The 17,519-nt window shown below is 46.0% G+C and overlaps 6 protein-coding genes across 6 annotated transcripts; 3 read left to right on the top strand and 3 right to left on the bottom strand.

The window, feature by feature from the left end:
* Positions 1-1,011: 1,011 nt before the first annotated feature.
* N7483_008125 (uncharacterized protein) lies at positions 1,012-1,852 on the bottom strand (the record flags this gene model as incomplete). Its single annotated transcript, XM_057091562.1, has 3 exons — positions 1,012-1,101; positions 1,157-1,365; positions 1,417-1,852. The coding sequence occupies 3 exons, from the start codon at positions 1,850-1,852 to the stop codon at positions 1,012-1,014; spliced, it is 735 nt and encodes a 244-aa protein (XP_056946303.1).
* A 469-nt stretch (positions 1,853-2,321) lies between these two features.
* On the bottom strand, positions 2,322-3,380 carry N7483_008126 (NmrA-like family protein; the record flags this gene model as incomplete). The annotated part of the gene is made up of 3 exons (XM_057091563.1): positions 2,322-2,490; positions 2,558-2,720; positions 2,768-3,380. The coding sequence occupies 3 exons, from the start codon at positions 3,378-3,380 to the stop codon at positions 2,322-2,324; spliced, it is 945 nt and encodes a 314-aa protein (XP_056946304.1).
* A 1,568-nt stretch (positions 3,381-4,948) lies between these two features.
* Positions 4,949-5,431, bottom strand: N7483_008127 (SRPBCC family protein; the record flags this gene model as incomplete). The annotated part of the gene is made up of 1 exon (XM_057091564.1): positions 4,949-5,431. The coding sequence occupies one exon, from the start codon at positions 5,429-5,431 to the stop codon at positions 4,949-4,951; it is 483 nt and encodes a 160-aa protein (XP_056946305.1).
* A 621-nt stretch (positions 5,432-6,052) lies between these two features.
* On the top strand, positions 6,053-6,706 carry N7483_008128 (glutathione S-transferase family protein; the record flags this gene model as incomplete). Its single annotated transcript, XM_057091565.1, has 1 exon — positions 6,053-6,706. The coding sequence occupies one exon, from the start codon at positions 6,053-6,055 to the stop codon at positions 6,704-6,706; it is 654 nt and encodes a 217-aa protein (XP_056946306.1).
* A 2,495-nt stretch (positions 6,707-9,201) lies between these two features.
* N7483_008129 (uncharacterized protein) lies at positions 9,202-12,270 on the top strand (the record flags this gene model as incomplete). Its single annotated transcript, XM_057091566.1, has 2 exons — positions 9,202-9,618; positions 9,679-12,270. 2 exons carry the CDS (start codon positions 9,202-9,204, stop codon positions 12,268-12,270), a joined length of 3,009 nt encoding a protein of 1,002 aa, XP_056946307.1.
* A 4,168-nt stretch (positions 12,271-16,438) lies between these two features.
* Positions 16,439-17,054, top strand: N7483_008130 (uncharacterized protein; the record flags this gene model as incomplete). Its single annotated transcript, XM_057091567.1, has 3 exons — positions 16,439-16,520; positions 16,592-16,920; positions 16,989-17,054. 3 exons carry the CDS (start codon positions 16,439-16,441, stop codon positions 17,052-17,054), a joined length of 477 nt encoding a protein of 158 aa, XP_056946308.1.
* Between the last annotated feature and the right edge of the window lie 465 nt (positions 17,055-17,519).

Genomic DNA, 17,519 nt, shown 5'->3' on the forward strand with positions numbered 1-17,519 from the left:
CTATGAAGTTGCCAAGTCAGGAAGGAGATCTCCCGGCATGTCTATCAAAAATTATCTGTACCTGTGTCTGGAGTTTTGCCAAAATCTTGAAAGACATCACGATATCGAAGAGGTAATGTGCATCAAACTCAAATTTACATCACCAACTATGGATCGCTGATCAAGTTGAACTTGAATTGCAGACTTGTGTATTCCCATTCCTCGCCAAGCGCATGCCAGCCTTTGCTAATCAGGATTTCCTGGTTGAACAGCATAGAGTGATCCATAATGGTCTTGAAAATCTCGAGTCACATGTTCAAAGCTGTTTAGACGGACGAGTAGACTTGTGTTGGAATGAAGTGAAGGACATCCTGGACTCATTCGGCATAGTATTGTGGGACCATTTGAGGGAGGAGGTGCGCCAATTGGGGGCAGAGGAGACTCGAAAGTATTGGACGGCGAAGGAAATGACAAGAATGCCGATGTAGGGCACCTGGGCTGCTTATATCTATAGATGAGACTTCATTTTTTCTGGGCCGGATGGATGATCGAGTCGTTCCGAACTTCCATAAGTCTATTTCTTCCCATAGCAAAGTGCACCTTGGAAAATTTTGAAATTCACGTGTGCATGTACATGTATCGAGAAATTATATGTAAATCCGAGTCTCAAATTATATTCAAATGATGTTTAAGTTGGTATGTATTAGACAAAAATATATTTCTTTCTGCGACCGGTCTATTCAATTGATGGATGTTGATTCAAGCTACATAGTGTGTGCGGAGTACTATGTAGTATTCCCGATAACATTTCAAGATTCCACCAAGGTCAACATGTGGAGACAAGCATTTGAACCTAACCAGCTTTCGAAGAAATCCTTGAAGTTGTGAGATCTGTCAAGGCAGCTCTAGGATGTTGAGGATCAGGTTGTAACTACATATGATATTTTGGATGACTGAGAAACTGATTCATAGTATCCCACTGATCTCAACATATCGCATGACGTTGGGAAACACACATGCATTAATAGCCTCTCACCATTTCTCTATGTAGGGTCTGAGGTCGATCTCCTGGGTGAATGCACTCTTGGGCTGGGTGTGTAAGAACCAGTAAGATTCCGCAATCTGTTAATGGCTGTTAGAGTGAGACACAAGCTTTGGAAAATTGCTGTTGGCTTACACCATCAGGGTCAATTTTAGCATCTGGAATATCCTGACCGTAACCCTTGGTCTTTTCCGTGTTGATGATACCGTCTATGATGGCGTGCGAAACATGGACCCCCTTTGGACCAAATTCACGTGCAAGAGATTGGGACAAGGCGCGAGTTCCGAACTTGCTCATGGCAAATGCCGAGAGACCCGAACCACCTTTTAGTGCAGCCGTGGCACCTGCTACCGTTAGTTGATGAGGTCTGTAAGATTTCATCCATGGCTTCATACCGGTGAATATGAGGGTGGGTGGGTAAGCTCCCTTACCCTCCCCTTTCAGCATCAAGGGGAGAGTGGTTTGGGCAAAATTGAATGCGCCCCTATTTGATGACTCCAAGCTCCCGAAGAATTCGTCTGGAGATTGCTCCAAGAAAGGTTTCATCAGGAATTTGCTCGCTACATTGTAGATAGCTGCGGCGACCGTGATATCGCTTCCAAACTTGGCTTTGATTTGGTCGATTGTCGAATCCATCGAAGAAGGATTCGTAACATCAGTGGGAAATCCCGTCGCTGACCCTCCATTCTGTGTTATTTCCTTAATTAAAGGATCAAGAGACCCTTGTGATCGAGCAAGTAGAACAACGGGGTAGAATTTGGCAAAGCGGCGTGCAACAGCGCTACCTGTTCCGGGACCCGCCCCAGCGATAATGGCGATTGGCTTGGACATTTTGAGTTGAAATAATCAAAAGCAAAAGTACGTGGTCTATCAGGACTCAGGAGAATGGGTCGCCTTTATATATGGTTCCTTTCCACTGCAGCGTGACGTCATCACCCCCGGATGCACATGGGATGGGCATCCGCGTCACTCACTGGGCAAATCCACGTTCCTCGTATTTTAATTATACTTAGGTATCTATTTATGTCTCAGTTTAATAGGAATCTCTAAATGTATATTATTGCTCAGAATAGTAAGGCGTTTAGGGCGAATTCTCCGTGGCTTCAAGGTTCAGGGACTGATATCTGAAGGGCCAAATTTATTCTTTAATTGCTAGTAAGAATCAACATTTGAAGATATCTACAAAACTAACATGCAATGGGCCAGGCAGAGTAGCTTCAAAGCATATACCTAAGAAACCAAACATGTCACTCCGAGTCCCGCATGTTCAGGTGCCACCGCTACTCCAGAGACCCAGAATTCAGTGCGGGACATTGGAACCAACACTCCAAGCAGCATTTGTGAGCGACTCTTGGGGAACGCGTCGAAAGAACTGGTTGAATGTCAAACGCGGGATCTCGGGGTATTGAGTGGAATCCACGTCTGGTGTAAGATAGGTCTGCCCATTGTTGCAGTAGTATTGATAGAACCTGCAAGATTTTCATCAGTTGGAACTCTACTATATAGGCATGAATACTTCAAACTGGGTAAACCTACAAGGGAATCCATGCCATAAACTTGCTGGGGTCAAGATTCTTGACCTTCTCCATATGTGTTTTGAGCTCTTCAAGAGATCCGAGATAGTTCAGCCACGGCTTCACCTTATACTCCTCCTCAAACGCAGCAGCGATTTGTCGGATGTTTTTGCGATCACCAAGAACTGGATAGGTTAGCTTATATATGCAAGAACGAGGAGAGGATACTGACATCTCTGCACGCCGACTGCAGTTGGGTCTTGGGTTACGGCGGCAACAAATTGAGCCGCGTTGTCATAGGTGGTAGATTCCCACATCTCCTCGCCGGAGCCCCAGTAGGAAAATGAAGCCTGATCAGCATTCCAGACGCCCAAGAGAGAGCTAAAGAAAGTTTCCATGAAAATTCCAATCAACACATGGACTCCTTGAACTTTCTTCGTCTTCAGATATGCCTGGATATGCTTCATGGGATCTTTGGCGGGAAGCTGTCCAAATTCCAGCTTGGTGAAGTCTAGGCTGTAGTCACTGGCGACATAACGAGGGACTGCCTCGGCCTCACACGCATCGATCAAGGCCTTTTGGCCATCTACCATGAGTTTATGGTCGCCCAAATAGCAGCAAACAACCACATCGCTGCCTCTGGCAAAGGTGCGCAAAGCACCGTTGTCGTCTGATTGGCCTTGAGTGATGGTGATTCTCTCTGAAGCAAGGAGACCAGGTGGAAGTTTTTTTGAGTCGCGACAGTATCCCTTAATGGTGATGTTCGGCTGCTTTAAGAGGTGACCCACAACACAACGGGCAAACTTGCCCGTGATGCCAGCAATCCCAACAGTGATAGAGCCCATTTTGAACTTGAATGATCAAACACTTCAAATGTTCAAGCTATTGATGTGATTAGTTGGAAGGTAAATATGATAATACTCGATATGGCGATCGGCACATTGGAATTTTTGATGTTTGAAACATTTGAAGGCCGACCCTGTTCTGCCGCCTACACATGTGGGCAAAGCTGACGGCTCTGTCGGTGACTTCGGGGCTTCAGTCAATGCCGAGCTTACATATTACCTATGTAATCAATGCTGAATTATCGAGCATCATGATTTGACCTCGGGAATCCACGTATATAGCGCTGATAGATATATGTATAAATTGATAATAGTGGCGTTACGGACTCGGACATCCCGAGGTCTGGATGCTCGAATATTCAAGCCTCAGTGTATAATTTTATGATAGGTCAATTGCAGTCACATTCACTGGCAATTTTGCCTATTATCAAATGCGCTGAAGCTTGAGAGACTTTTCGGATGAAATTTCCCTCATATCTACCCGCCGGCGGCCAGTGGTCAGGGCCCAGCCTAGCCCTGGAGGTAATTCCTATTTACCACGAATCCGTACATAAATAGACTAGACCAGAAGCTGAATATGTACTGCCCAGGTGTAGGTATATATAGTAAGATAACTTTGGGATCTTGGAACTTTCCAAGGTTCAAACCTTGGAATGTTGGAACTCACGAGTCACGGCCCGTGGACTACTCCATAGTCAAATCCGAGTCACCTCAAATCCAGAACTTAATCGCCCCCCCCTCTTTCAAGCCTAAAGAACCTCGTCGAACTGTCTCGTCGAAATGCCAGTGTTGAATGGAGACGGGGCCTAATCCACTTTTGACGGTCGGTCCACCGTTATCGATAGCACCTGAGTACTGACAACTTGAATACAAATGTTGGGCGTATCGACTTCAAGGTTGCCTTCAACATTATGTGTGTAACTTGCGTGCACTATTTTGCCCCGGTACAAATTTCAATTTTGTCCACTGATTGTATAGGTGCCGGTTTACATCAACTAATTCAGTCGGACTTTGCCCTGAATTGATGCCTGAACTTGCCTATTTATACCTAAGTTTTAACCGGTGAAGAATTTATAAGATAGAAATATAATTACATTATTGATTTTAGTACTCCGCACTATGTGGTAGCATTTGAAGTACTACACAGGGTATGCAGGTAGACACCCACCTACACAGGCACTGGCACAAACATAATATTCTTTACAATCGGAAAGCATATGAAAGTAAGGATGATAGGAGCCCTCGGGAGAGCGTCACGGTATTAGATGGATACATATATCATACTATCACCATAGATGACCCATAGTACATAAGGTTATGTTACTACATATCTAGACACCTGCCAGTGCATGTGGAGATTGACTTTGGGATCTTGCGTTTTAAGTAGTCCAGAAAACTTGAAACACTCAATATTGTGTTTGTTCCAAGTTCATACATATGTTATACAGGAAATATATTATCAATAAATCATTACTAATCAATACATCAATGACCGCGGGCAGGAAATTTGAAATTTCAGGTGGAAGTTACAGAGAATCAGACATCTGGACACTGGCATTGCGGGAAGTTCAAATCTTGCCATTTGTCGCCAACTGGCGCAACACAGCAATGGTCCCCTCCACGGCTAGCTTCATCATCTGCTTCTCTTTGTATAAAAATGCCTTCAACTCCGTAGGAGAGGCGTCGGGATGTCTCCATTCAAACGTGTAGGTCATGTACAGCTCGCCATCTGCTCCCTCGCTAACGATGTTGTTGATGGTGCTTCCGTCCGGTTGGACGAAGACGGCCCTTGAAGGCTTGTAGGCGGTGACAGTCTCTCTCACTTTGCGCTTGTTTTCGACGAAAGTGATATCGCGTACGGTGACAGGGTTTCCAGTCTCGGGATCAGAGCCCTCAGAGACAACGGTAGTCGATTGGATGGCGTTTGGAACGAAAGTTTCAGCCGATTTGATTTTGAGCAGTAAGCCACGCCAAATTTGACCTTCATTCAAAATTGGGCTAGCTCCAGTGGGGTTGAGCGGAGCAGTAAAGGCAATATTGTGTGTAGACATGATGTTATTGGCGTGGGTGGGAAAGAATCCGCAAGGATTAAAGATTAAAGAGGGGATCGTGCAGTAGTTTGCATTAGGTTGAAACCGCAGATCCCTTCTATTTATGCACCATTCCAACCGTGACGTCTAATGTCTAATCTTGGAAAGTTCCAAGGTTGCCCAGGTGATGACGTGAGGTATATTTCTTCGGCATAAGATGCCCCGAGGCCACGACCCGTGTACCGGAGCAGCGAGCGATGACAAATCTCACGCCACATTCATCCCGGCCTTGATCCCTCGGGATTTCGGAGGTCCATCCATGCCCCGGTGCCCAGGTGGATATCTTCAGGTTAGGTAACCGGCACTAAGTGACTAAGGTCTATAGGTTTGATTGGACAACTTTAAATTGTACCCTGGTTTGGTGGCTCCTTCAGCTACCCAGAATGATCTTAAGTCAGCTTCGCTCTTTTGCGTAATCGATTGTCGCGATTTCCGACCCGTCGTCCCAGGGGAGCGATCTGATCGAACGCCACTATTTTATTATTTAAGATATGGAATGTGACACAATAGAAGAGGACTCTCCTTTGCAACTTCGAACTTGCAACTTCGAGTCTCTAGTCGTTCTCAACACCTCGTTCCATCATGCAGCCCATCATTCTCTATGGCCACCATGCCGGCCCAAACCCTAAAAAGGTCGTCATGGTTCTGGAAGAACTGAACATCCCATACGAGATCAAACTTCTCGAGTTTCCTGAGATGAAGCAACCCGCATATGAAAAGATCAACCCTAATGGGCGCGTTCCCGCAATTGAGGACTTCAATACTGGAGTGACTCTGTGGGAGTCCGGAGCCATCATCGAATACTTAGTCGAAACGTACGATCAGCAGCGGGTAATCAGCTTCGAGCCTGGCACTGCTGATTCCTACCACGCGAAACAATGGCTCCATTTCCAAGCATCTGGTCAAGGCCCATACTTTGGCCAAGCCGTCTGGTTCAAGATTCACCACAAGGAGCAGGTCCAGACTGCTATCGATCGATACATCAACGAGATCCGTCGGGTGTCGGGTGTGCTGAACGAAGTTCTCAAGGGACGAAGCCACCTGGTCGGTGATAAATGCAGCTACGCCGACTTGGTATTTGTCTCTTGGTTTGAAGTGGTTCCGTGGGTTGCAGAAAGTGAGATTGATTTGGAGAAAGACTTCCCAAATGTCTATCGATGGCTGAAGTCCCTGAAATCTCGTCCATCCGTCACCGTTGGTCTGGGTGCCAAGTCTGCGGCTCCTAAGAAGCTTTGATCTAAAGCCTGCATACAATAACAATACACCTCTTTTGAAATAACCAATGCATTCAAGTTGAAAAAACACACATGTGTCTCCGTGACTCTGTAATTCAGTAATGACGGGAAGACTGACATTCATATAAGTCCTCGGTGTCTAGTCGTTTTCATCTAGATAGACTTGAAATACCGATATATGGAGAATGATGGAACCTTGTAAATCACACTTAACCTTGAATTCCCTCCATGTTTAGCTCCACAGAACTATGCCATACCAAACCTCCCCCAATGCAATATGTACTCCGACTGTGCAAATGATCGATCCCGCTTGATCTTCGCGTTTCAAATGTTAGCCCAGGACTCAGACTTTCACTTGCTTTTCAACTCCCATTCGTCGACATCTAATACCCCGCCCGGGGACTGTTGTTGGGAGATGAAAGTGCTACTATTTGGCCGTGTGGACAGGTGAAGGAAGGTGTGTATGCAGGGCTAAGGATCTAAGGCCTCTCGGACGCGTAGTCCGATACTGCCCCCTAGCACGCACACACAGCAATTCTAAAGTGGCACTCATCTCCTGTCGCACCGCCGCTATGCACGTAAATCCAATTCACTGATCAATCGGTAACTAGGTACAAGTTGTCACCGTCCATTTCTTCCAAGGTTGTGTACCACACACCTCCCCGTACATCTCCATACGCCCTTGAACACTCTCAATCCAAGGCCCCTGATTCATAATTTGTCGTAACCAGTAGCTGTTGTTGCCGTTGTCTTTTTTTGAATGTATGACGGCGCTGGCTTCTCGTATCGGGCATCTGGTGGTTCGCTCTCAGCATCTGGCATCTCGCACTCTGTATCTGGTGTTCTCACTCTCAATATCTGGTGTCTTGCACTCTGGCTTCTGGGTTCACTCTCGCACTGGGCTTAATATCGGCCCTTGTTTTGGATTGAGGTTATGTCTGCGTTTCTTGTTGTTATGAATTCAATTGTGTATGCGTTTCGCGTTGTTTTGTTATAGTAGCGGTAGTGAGGTGCCACCTAGGGACCGGTAATCGATAAAGCTCGCTGTTGTAGTCAGGGAAAGAAAAAGGGCAACGGGACGCGTTGAGGGATGGAAGTGCTACTGTGTGGCTGTGTGGAGAGGCGAAGGAAGGTGTGTGTGCAGGGGTAAGGATCTAAGGCATCTCACACCTACCGTCTGATAAGTGTACCCGCTTAAATACGCCGCATCGGCGCGCCCACTAATTACTTCCAGGGCTACAGTCAAATATGTATCGACTTTTTCAAAATTCGATGTGGCAGATAAATGGCATACAGTAAGTATTATTCCATGATGAACCCAGTGCATCGTCAGGAAACTTTAGGATACTCTCCTGGGAATATCTGTTAGACCCTCATACTTGAAGCCTTCAAAACTTAGGATAACCTACCTTCAGGACGGATATGCGGCTCAGAGTCGGCCTTGAGTTGCTGGCACCTAATACCAAAGTAACATTTCATACGTACCTAGGTAGTAGGCACTAAATGTATGCTCGATGACAATCGCGTACAAGGTTTGATGATTAGGTATCAGCCCCTTTTCAGTCTCACATCGATTTTTAATATACTACATATGCTGGTGTTACTAGTAGAAAATCAGGTGGTCCATAGATAGGAGCAGTGCTTTCTGTGTAGATAGCTCTCGTGCAGGCCTGTAAAAACTTCCCTTCCTCACGCTTCCCTACGCATGTCTTCCTTTCCCCATAAGACTTTTCAGCAACTAGTATCTCTTCCACCTGTACCTACTTGTCCACCGGCTAGCTGGCACAAAGTGAGTCACAATATGTACTAGTAGAATACGGCGATGAATCAATTAGGTAATGAATATATTGGGCTTATTCCTTCAATTCAAATATGACCATATGACCATATGTTTCAAATTAACAGAGGTATGCACACGTGCAGTCGAAAATCTCGAAATCTCCTTGATCGGAATGTGGACACTGAAAATCTTTATATACTTCCGAAAATCTCAGGATCAGGATTGAGACTTCAATCTTCATATTATGGGTTCCTCACACCAGACCTTCCAAATTTGGAAATTCCTGTTCAGATTGGGTAATCCACACCCTCCGTTGATTGGCTCAAAGAGTGACTTTCTCGGCACGCCTTATGACCCTGATACGAACTCGACCCACAAGTACGGGTTATATCTTGGTTTGATACTTCGCTTAAATCGAAGATTGAATGATTGGCTTGCTTAAATTAAATAGGATTATGATCATCCCGATATGTACTCGGCTCCCAGCGAGTGTAATCGGCAAATGTGGCTCGGCATTGATCACTCGGAAGTATAGATGTCCACTCGGGATCCCTCCAGGGCTGATAGGTAGTAGGATCCATGGTACATACTTCAAGTTTCCAAAATTATATAGACCCAGACAATGGGCATGATGCATTTGAATTTGTAGAGCCTTCACATTCCTTTTCAATCCGTTCATCTTAACTCAGTCCCTTATTGGAAACACTTACGGCAAGATGTATGGCGGTTCCTTACTCAGCGGGCTAGCCTTGCTCGCTGAATTGGCCTCAGCCACCGATTACGGAACGTTCTCCGACCCGGCCAACAATGCACGCATGAAATTTCGGTACTGGCTACCGGATGCCAGTGTGGATATTGCGACTGTTCAAAGCGACATCGCAGCTGCTGGTGCACTTGGCGCTGGAGGAGTTGAATTTTTGCCCTTGTATAACTATGGAGGATCCCTTGCAGGACCACCAGAAGGTGCAGATTGGGCGAAATACGGGTTTGGTACACCGGCATTCAATGAGATCTTCAAGGCTTCTTTAAAAACCGTCAAAAATGCCGGTATGCGTATGGACTTTGCGCTTGGACCGAATCAAGGTCAAGGTGTCCCTGCAGAGACTACGGATAACGGCTTGCATTGGGATCTTGTAAGTCGCCACCTTATTATATGTATCAACACAGGATCGCTGACACATTGTGAACATTAGGCACCTTTCAATGCCACCATTCCTACAAACGGCTCTTACCAAGGTCCAATTCCTGGCTGGGGAACAGGAGAATTAGTTGCGCTGGTCTCCGCCAAGGTCCTCTCATCTTCGGTCATCACAAACCCCGCCAGTAGTCTTTTTTCTACAGCCGCAAACAATGCCACTCGCCTCGTTCTTGCTGTTGACTCGCTTCGGCTTCATACCGATGAAGTCAATGAGGATGGTACAGTCTCTTTGTCGTTCAACAGCACCAAACACGAAAAACACCACCTATTTGCCTACTATCAGTACCAGGATCTGGTAAAGAATCTGGACATCCAGAATCACACCACTGGGACAATCTTCGATAATGGGTCCTACACAGTTGATCATTTCAGCGCTCGCGGTGCAGAGACCATAATCAATTTCTGGGAGACTTATATTCTCAATGATACGACAATCAAAACCCTCTTGGGTGAGGTTGGAACGTATGGCTGGGAGGATAGCATCGAGATCAAATCCAACATATCCTGGACCCCAACACTTCCAACAAAGTTCGAAAGCTTGAACGGCTACAAGATCCACAAGTTCCTACCATTGCTCATGTATGCGAATAATAACCCCGGTGTTCAGCCGTCCTACCCAGGAGACTTGGAATGTGTTTTGAACACCGAGGATGAAGGTGCAGGCTACGTCAATGATTTCCGGGCAGCTCTGGCTCAGGGATATGGAGACTATTTGAGGACTCTGACTACTTGGCTAGAAGGCCTTGGATTGGGTTACTCTGCACAGATTTCCTACAACCTGCCCCTCGATATGCAGACCAATATCGACCGCGTCACGGCTCCCGAATGTGAAAGTCTGGCATTCAACGATAAAATTGATGGATACAGGCAATTTTCCGGTGCTGCAAATCTGGCTCAAAAGGCGGTTATCTCCAATGAGATGGGCGCAGATCTTGAACAGGCCCTGGCCCTTCCACTCGCACAACTATTGAACCAGATCAACACAGCCTTTTCGGGAGGTGTGAATCAGATTGTTTTGCACGGACAGACCTACACTGGAGACTATTTTCAGACTACGTGGCCGGGATATCTTGCCTTCTTCCTCCTATTTGCCGATTCCTACATGGACAAGCAGCCCTCATGGCTATGGGGCTTGCCAGATGCCATTGGGTACATCAATCGAAACCAGTTTGTCCTTCACCAAGGAGAGCCTCGAATCGATGTGGCATTTTATAACAAGGTTTCATACACTGATACTCAGTTGGCAACTCTGTATCAGGAGGGCGACTTGATCGAGGCTGGCTTCACATACAACTACTTGAATCCCACCAACCTCAACCTCTCCCAGGCCTACGTTTCTGGAAAACTACTGGCTCCCAAATCTCCTGCCTACCAAGCCATTGTGGTTCCCTCATTTGAAAACATGACACTCGACGCACTCTCAGCAATTCAAGGGTTCGCCGATTCTGGTCTACCAGTCATTCTGGGCAAGGACCTGCCAGGCTACTACCCAGACGGCAACACTTCTGACAAGCAGGCTGTACTAGCGGCTTTGCAGACCCTGAAGAACTCAACAAATGTCCATAGGGCTGCGGATGGTCAGATCGCATCCAAGCTTCGATCTCTGCACATTCGTCCCCGCGTTGAGACCGTTCTGGCCAACAACACAATTTGGTACCCAGTCATGCGTTCGGACAATTCGACGGACTATGTCTATGTCTTCAGCAAAGACACGGCTGGCACAGGATACCTCGTTGTGAACTCTACCAAGACTCCTTACTCATTCAATAGCTGGACTGGTGATAGAGTTCCCCTACTCGATTATCGCGTTGAAGGAAATACTACCAAGATTCCGCTCACCTTGGCGATAAACCAGACTGCAGTCTTCGCATTCAGTAATGAATGGAAATCAGATGTGGACACACCCTCTGTGCACGCCACTCAGATTCCTTCAAATGTGCTAGGTTGCAACTATACCACAGCTGGAGGTTTGGCCGTGCACGCTACCAAGGGGGCATCGGGAAGCAGTCATTTGTTGAAGTTATCCAACGGAAAGACATACGACATTACGACCAACGCTTCCACCTCCCCAGTCACCCTCGGTAACTGGACACTGACGGCGGAGCATTGGCAAGCGCCCCGGAACATGTCTGATGCCACTGTGATTGCAGACAAGCATAATACCACACATCATTTGACCTCGTTGATATCTTGGCTCGATATTCCCGGACTTCACAATGCCTCGGGATTGGGGTATTATTCCAACCAGTTCTCCTGGCCACCGTCTCACCATTCTGATGTTTCCGGAGCATACCTATCTCTCCCGGCCATTTCTCATGGTCTGAAACTGTTTGTCAATGGACAAGCTGTGCAGACTCTTGATTTCGCCAACCCCTTGGTTGATATCAGTTCCTTCCTGCACCGCGGAAGCAATAATATCACGGCCATTGTTCCGACCTTGATGTGGAACTATATCCGGAGCATCTATGACGAGATCCTGATTTCGGGAAATAAGCCAGATCTCGCAACACTCCCGAATAACGTGGATACCGGACTTATTGGTGATGTTAAGGTTCTTCCTTACACCAACTTTCACTTCTCGATCTGATTTCAGTATTGAGAGCCGCAAAGCCGTTCTTTCCTTTGTCTGGTTTTCGTTTTTTCTTTCTTCATCCCTCCTTTGTTTCTCCCACTACGGTGTCCAATAGCGGCAGGTCGGATGCTGAATTTCGTCTTTTTGGCCTGATTGGTGTCCGATTCTTGCTAGATATGGCCCGATATGGCCTAGCCTTGAGAGCTATTTTACCTTGTACACATATTTTCGGTATTTTTGTATGTTAGATTAAGTACAAGACAATTTGATTGGCCCACCAAGATACCTGGAATCCTAAGGCCTACAATACCTGGAGCAAGGTACCAACTGTTCAATGTTCAATTTCATGAAGTTGTGTCCGAGTGAACTGTACATGGGATAAGAGGATTATAAAAGGGTCTCAAGAAAGGCTCTATACCATTATCCTGGTTAAAGGGGTTCGAAATGCTATCGGACTGTAGGTCCGAAAGGCCTTAGATACTTAGCCCTGCACACACCACCTTCCTTCACCTCTCCACACTGCCACCCAGTAGCACTTCCATCTCCCAACAAATGCCCCAAGCTACATTATGATAACAAAATTCCACCCGATCCAAGGCTACTAACTAGATTAAGAAGTCTTTTCAAGGCCGGCCAAACTGAGGGTGCTCACTTTATCTGGCTTGACAGTGCACTTTCCCTTTCTCCTTCACATGTATTGATATTTTCATGAACATCAATGTGTTCCCCGCAATCATAAACCTGGCGTCACTTGGATCAATTCTAAGTTCATCTAGGAATTCACGGGAAGCTTGAAGTTGTACCGATGGCTTCGTCATTCAACCCAGAGATGGTCTCAAATCGGACGGAGGCAAAGGATTTGGAAAAGGAGTTGGGAAAGATATTGTTGGGCTCGTATTGACTAGCCTATCGCTGGTGGGTTAGAAGAATCCCACCCCCTTTGCAATGCTACTCAGAGTCTGAATTTTATTCAACGTATCCTAAGCGAGAAGCCAGGCATTTAGGGTTTGGTGGGATATGCTATAGGCCGCATACATAGGGAGTTTCTCACAATCTGGACAAGGGGGTAGAGACATAGATCGTCTAGATTTCAACAATTAGGATAAACCTCTGTGACTACGGAGTACTCAAGGCATTATCGTAGATTGTCTTCACACTAGAGACTATTATTATGGGACCAGACTATTTGGTTTTTTTCAATTTTCAATTTTCAATTTTCTTGTTCTTTTTTTTTCAAGTAATTATCTATGCACAAGTGAATCATGCCATATGGCTCGACCCATAACTGTGGCCAGTGGCAAGGACTAGCTCGTATTGCGTACACATCATTTGAGAGAAGCTGAAAATTCAGATTATCAAGCCGTCGGTGCTCGGCTTCAATTTTGTGGCCGAGCGGGATTCCAAACTTCAAAGCACCAAACTCCACCAAACCACCGACTCCACCAAACGACAAAGGCGATGTCTTCGATCAAGCGTCCATAGGGCCTGGCTGCGTGCACTTGCCACGGTGAACTTTGACTACCCCTTATTTTGGTGGAGTCCTTTACATAATATGTGAGTTTCCGTTAGACAGTCTATTGACCAAGCCAGTCCTCATCAGTCATCTGTAATGGCGAACGACACGAGCTTACACGATAATATCTCCCGTTGCAAATCCCCATCTCGCGTTAGAATCAATTTTTGTTGGACTTCGCCTGACAGATGCACTCTGGCAATATAACTTCCTCCATCGCGGCCGGCGGTCTCAGCTTGAAGTTATTTCTCGCCGTAATGGCACACCTTCCCCTGTGACGACGGTTATGAATGAACAATTACAACCAAACTACCAGATCCTCGTTGCTATGTTGCTTGGCGGTGGCCTAAACCAGGCTATACACATGGCCTTCATTTCCGAACTGGACCTATCGGCTGGCTTGACATTTGGCATGAGACATTGTAAGCGTCTGTATTCCAAGCCTGGCTCTCCGTTCTATCCAAGATGCCCGTGATCGGGGCTTTAAGCTTGTTCAGTGAGCATTCTCGTAGAGCCTACCTCCGAACTTCAGCCACGCCGATTTGAGAAGAGGGATCCTGCGAATCAAGTGAAGCCATATCAGCATTAACTATTCTCTCCAGCCAGCAATATCAAGTATGCTCCATATACATTGTGACTTAGCGGCTTTCCGCTGGCAACTGGAGGCTGATCATGGGCCTCTGTACGTTCTCCCGAGGTCATTCTTGTTCTATAACCTGGTAGCCCGTGAGGCTCCAGTTCACGAGAGCAATATGGCACTGACAGAATATGTTTTGTTTTCCGCTATCCTTATCGACCGTCCTTGTTGTTATCCCTTGCTGACCGTTCAAATCTTAGTAGAGAGCCGTAGAAGGCTATCGAACCCCGTGTGCATGACCGCCTACTACCCCAATCCCCTAAACCTGACACGAATGATCCAACGGCATCTCGCTAGAAACGAAATTAATGCAAGAAGGTGCGGGAGTTGGCCTCTACCTCACCTAACTGAATTAATTCGTTTCGCTGTCTCCACTACCTCAGTAACAGTACTTCGCCATTCAAACACCTCGGGATATTGTTGGGAAGGAGAAGCCAAAGGGCCGTGATGTGCATCGTCATGACACTCTTAAACGTGGTGAGTTACCCCTGGATTAATCCTAGATAGAGAAGCCAGTATCATACACGTTAAGGAAATTGCCCAATGGTTTCCGCATAGACTCAGGAATTTGAACTCAGGATGGCAGCAGTTCATAAGCCAGTTGCCATCATCATTAAAAGCGTCAGCTGTACCCATTATGCAAGTCCTCCAATGGTGGGAGACAGTGATTTGACATCATGAATGGGGAGATCTCACATGCACATACTACATAGTGAAGAGGGGAACCGTTAGGCAGTGTATTCTAGATACACGGGTCGATCCAGCTAGCATGAATGGATAACACCAACCAACATGTACGTTGTGGCCGGACTACCCCGTAGGGGTGGGATGAGAGACGTGTAGGAGTGTGTATTCTAGACTATAACGACGGGCATTCTTGTACGTACAAAGACGGGACTGAAAACATGACAAAACAGAGATGTAACCAAACGGTAATTCTTAGCACGGTACGTGTAGTAGGGGACAGGGTACCCCACTACAATAGGTAGAGCCCTAGAAAATTCTCCTCCAGTACTCATGTGCACTGCTATCCCCCCCTTTTATTTGCGAGTTCATTATGATGTCTCTCTAATTGTTGATTAATTCCTCTTTGGGATTGTTCTTTGCTTTTTTTTTTTTTTTTTTTTTTAAAAAAGCAATAGCAACGTCATTTCTCAACTTGGAAGATCCAGAAAGCCTGATCCTATGAAGACAAGACCATTTTGTTTTATTCTTTGAAATACTATCCAACTTTCTCAAACTTTCTACCTTTAGTCAAAGGGGTATAAAAGGAAAGATTGATGTAAATAAGGGGCAAGGGGATGGAATAACGCGGTGGCGAAAGCTTGTCCATACCGTGACGTTATGTTTAGCCTCACAAAGCTACTACATGTACGTGGATTATTCCTTCAATCTTTTAATATTCTCAATGCATTATAATTAATTCAAGCAAACACTCTCTATCAGTCTTCTTTGCACTTCTCCCAAGATCTACAGAGTGGTCTCCTGTATGATGATCTCGGTGAAATCCAGAGTCTGGTGTTAAAAATTTCCCGCTGCTCGGCATTCGGCGATGATTCTCATACCCGAGATTGATCATTCGGCATTTGTATCAAATGAAAGAGACAGGTGAACAGAATTTATCATTGAAAGTCACGTATGGTATAGTTCCCCCTCGTTTCATATGGTGTTCCATCTTTATACCAACCTTGAAACTTATCAATTTCTCACCCCACTCAGGCCTTCATTGTCAGTACGCTCTTTCATCTAGAAAGAAAGTCAGGCGACATCCCCCACTCGGCAGCTCCCGAATATCTTGACTCACCATGGCAAGGGGTAAAAAACTTCACGACAACCTGTCACGGGTCAAGGCTCCTTCTCCTATTGGAAAGTCAATATTTGTCGCGCTTCGTTTGATGGATCCGTTTTGGCAACTTGCCTTTCTCCAACGTGGATGGGGCTCCAATATTGTTTCCCTCCTCCATGGAACACGTTTATCCGTGATGAATGCAGTAAACGATCGGTTGAGCCCTTAATATCAGCTTCTTGTGATTATGTCCCTCGGAAGTGGCCTCAAACAAGCTACTCACATGGCACTTATCTCCGAGCAGGAGCTTTCGCCGCAATTGGGCTTCGGTATAGGCTTTTTTAATATTGTTTTCAATTCCACCAACGTTCTATTTGCAGTCTGCTCTTATCCATCACAGAAATCCGCCTGCGATACCTGATTGGGTGTCCTCTCATCCCCAGTGGTAGCTGTTGGGACGATTGCCTACGCCATTGGAATCGTGACAGAGTTGCTTTCCGAATTACAGCGACAAAATTCAAAAAGGATCCCGTCAATAAGGGGAAGCCATACGGTTGTGGTTTGCTCTCCCTGGCTACCAAAATCAACTATGGTGCCTATACCTTGTGGCGTGGTGCATTCGCCTTGACAAGTGGAGGCTGTGCTTGGGGTCTCTTCTCCTTTGCTTTCTTCTTTCACCATTTTGCAACTCGTGGTGTGCCGGTTCTTGACGAATATTGCACGAATAAGGTGAGATTTCTACCATGGCCTTTCCGTTAGCTTGGTTTCGAATCAGTGCTAAGAATTCCGCCTTTTAGTATGGAAAGGCTTGGTCCAAAATCAAATCCCGCGTCCGTTACCAACTCTTACCGTGGATTTACTAGAGGCTCAGCAGTCTGGATGGCATTAGGACTATGCTTAGTTCGTGCATGATGAGATCCCATGTGGAAATTGTACAGCCCTGGAGTAGCATAAGTGTTACCTTCTATTTAATTAGAGAAGGTGGCAACAATAACAGTTCTAAATTTGCAAGATTATTCCACGTGCATGTTCAATCAAACCAGTTGACACCTCAACCTTCCAATTGAATCCAACAGGCTTCTAGCCCTGGAAATACTAGTACCGGATCCCAAGCGCGGTACATGCTCGAAGGTTATATCTGGCTTCGCATAAAATGTCTGGATCTTTGATCTTAAATACATAGCCGAATGTCACGGTTTGAGATAACAGTTCCAAGACTGATTTTCACACCACTACTACCTAGATAGATGCGCACAACCCCAAGGGCTAGAAGAGGGTCTCTGCCTTTTCACAGACTGGTCAAAGTATCAGGATAATATTTTGATTAC

Source organism: Penicillium malachiteum (assembly GCF_028827825.1).
Source record: "Penicillium malachiteum strain IBT 17515 chromosome Unknown utg000003l:1.0-4950554.0:1.0-4952489.0, whole genome shotgun sequence".
Classification (NCBI taxonomy): Eukaryota; Fungi; Ascomycota; class Eurotiomycetes; order Eurotiales; family Aspergillaceae; genus Penicillium; species Penicillium malachiteum.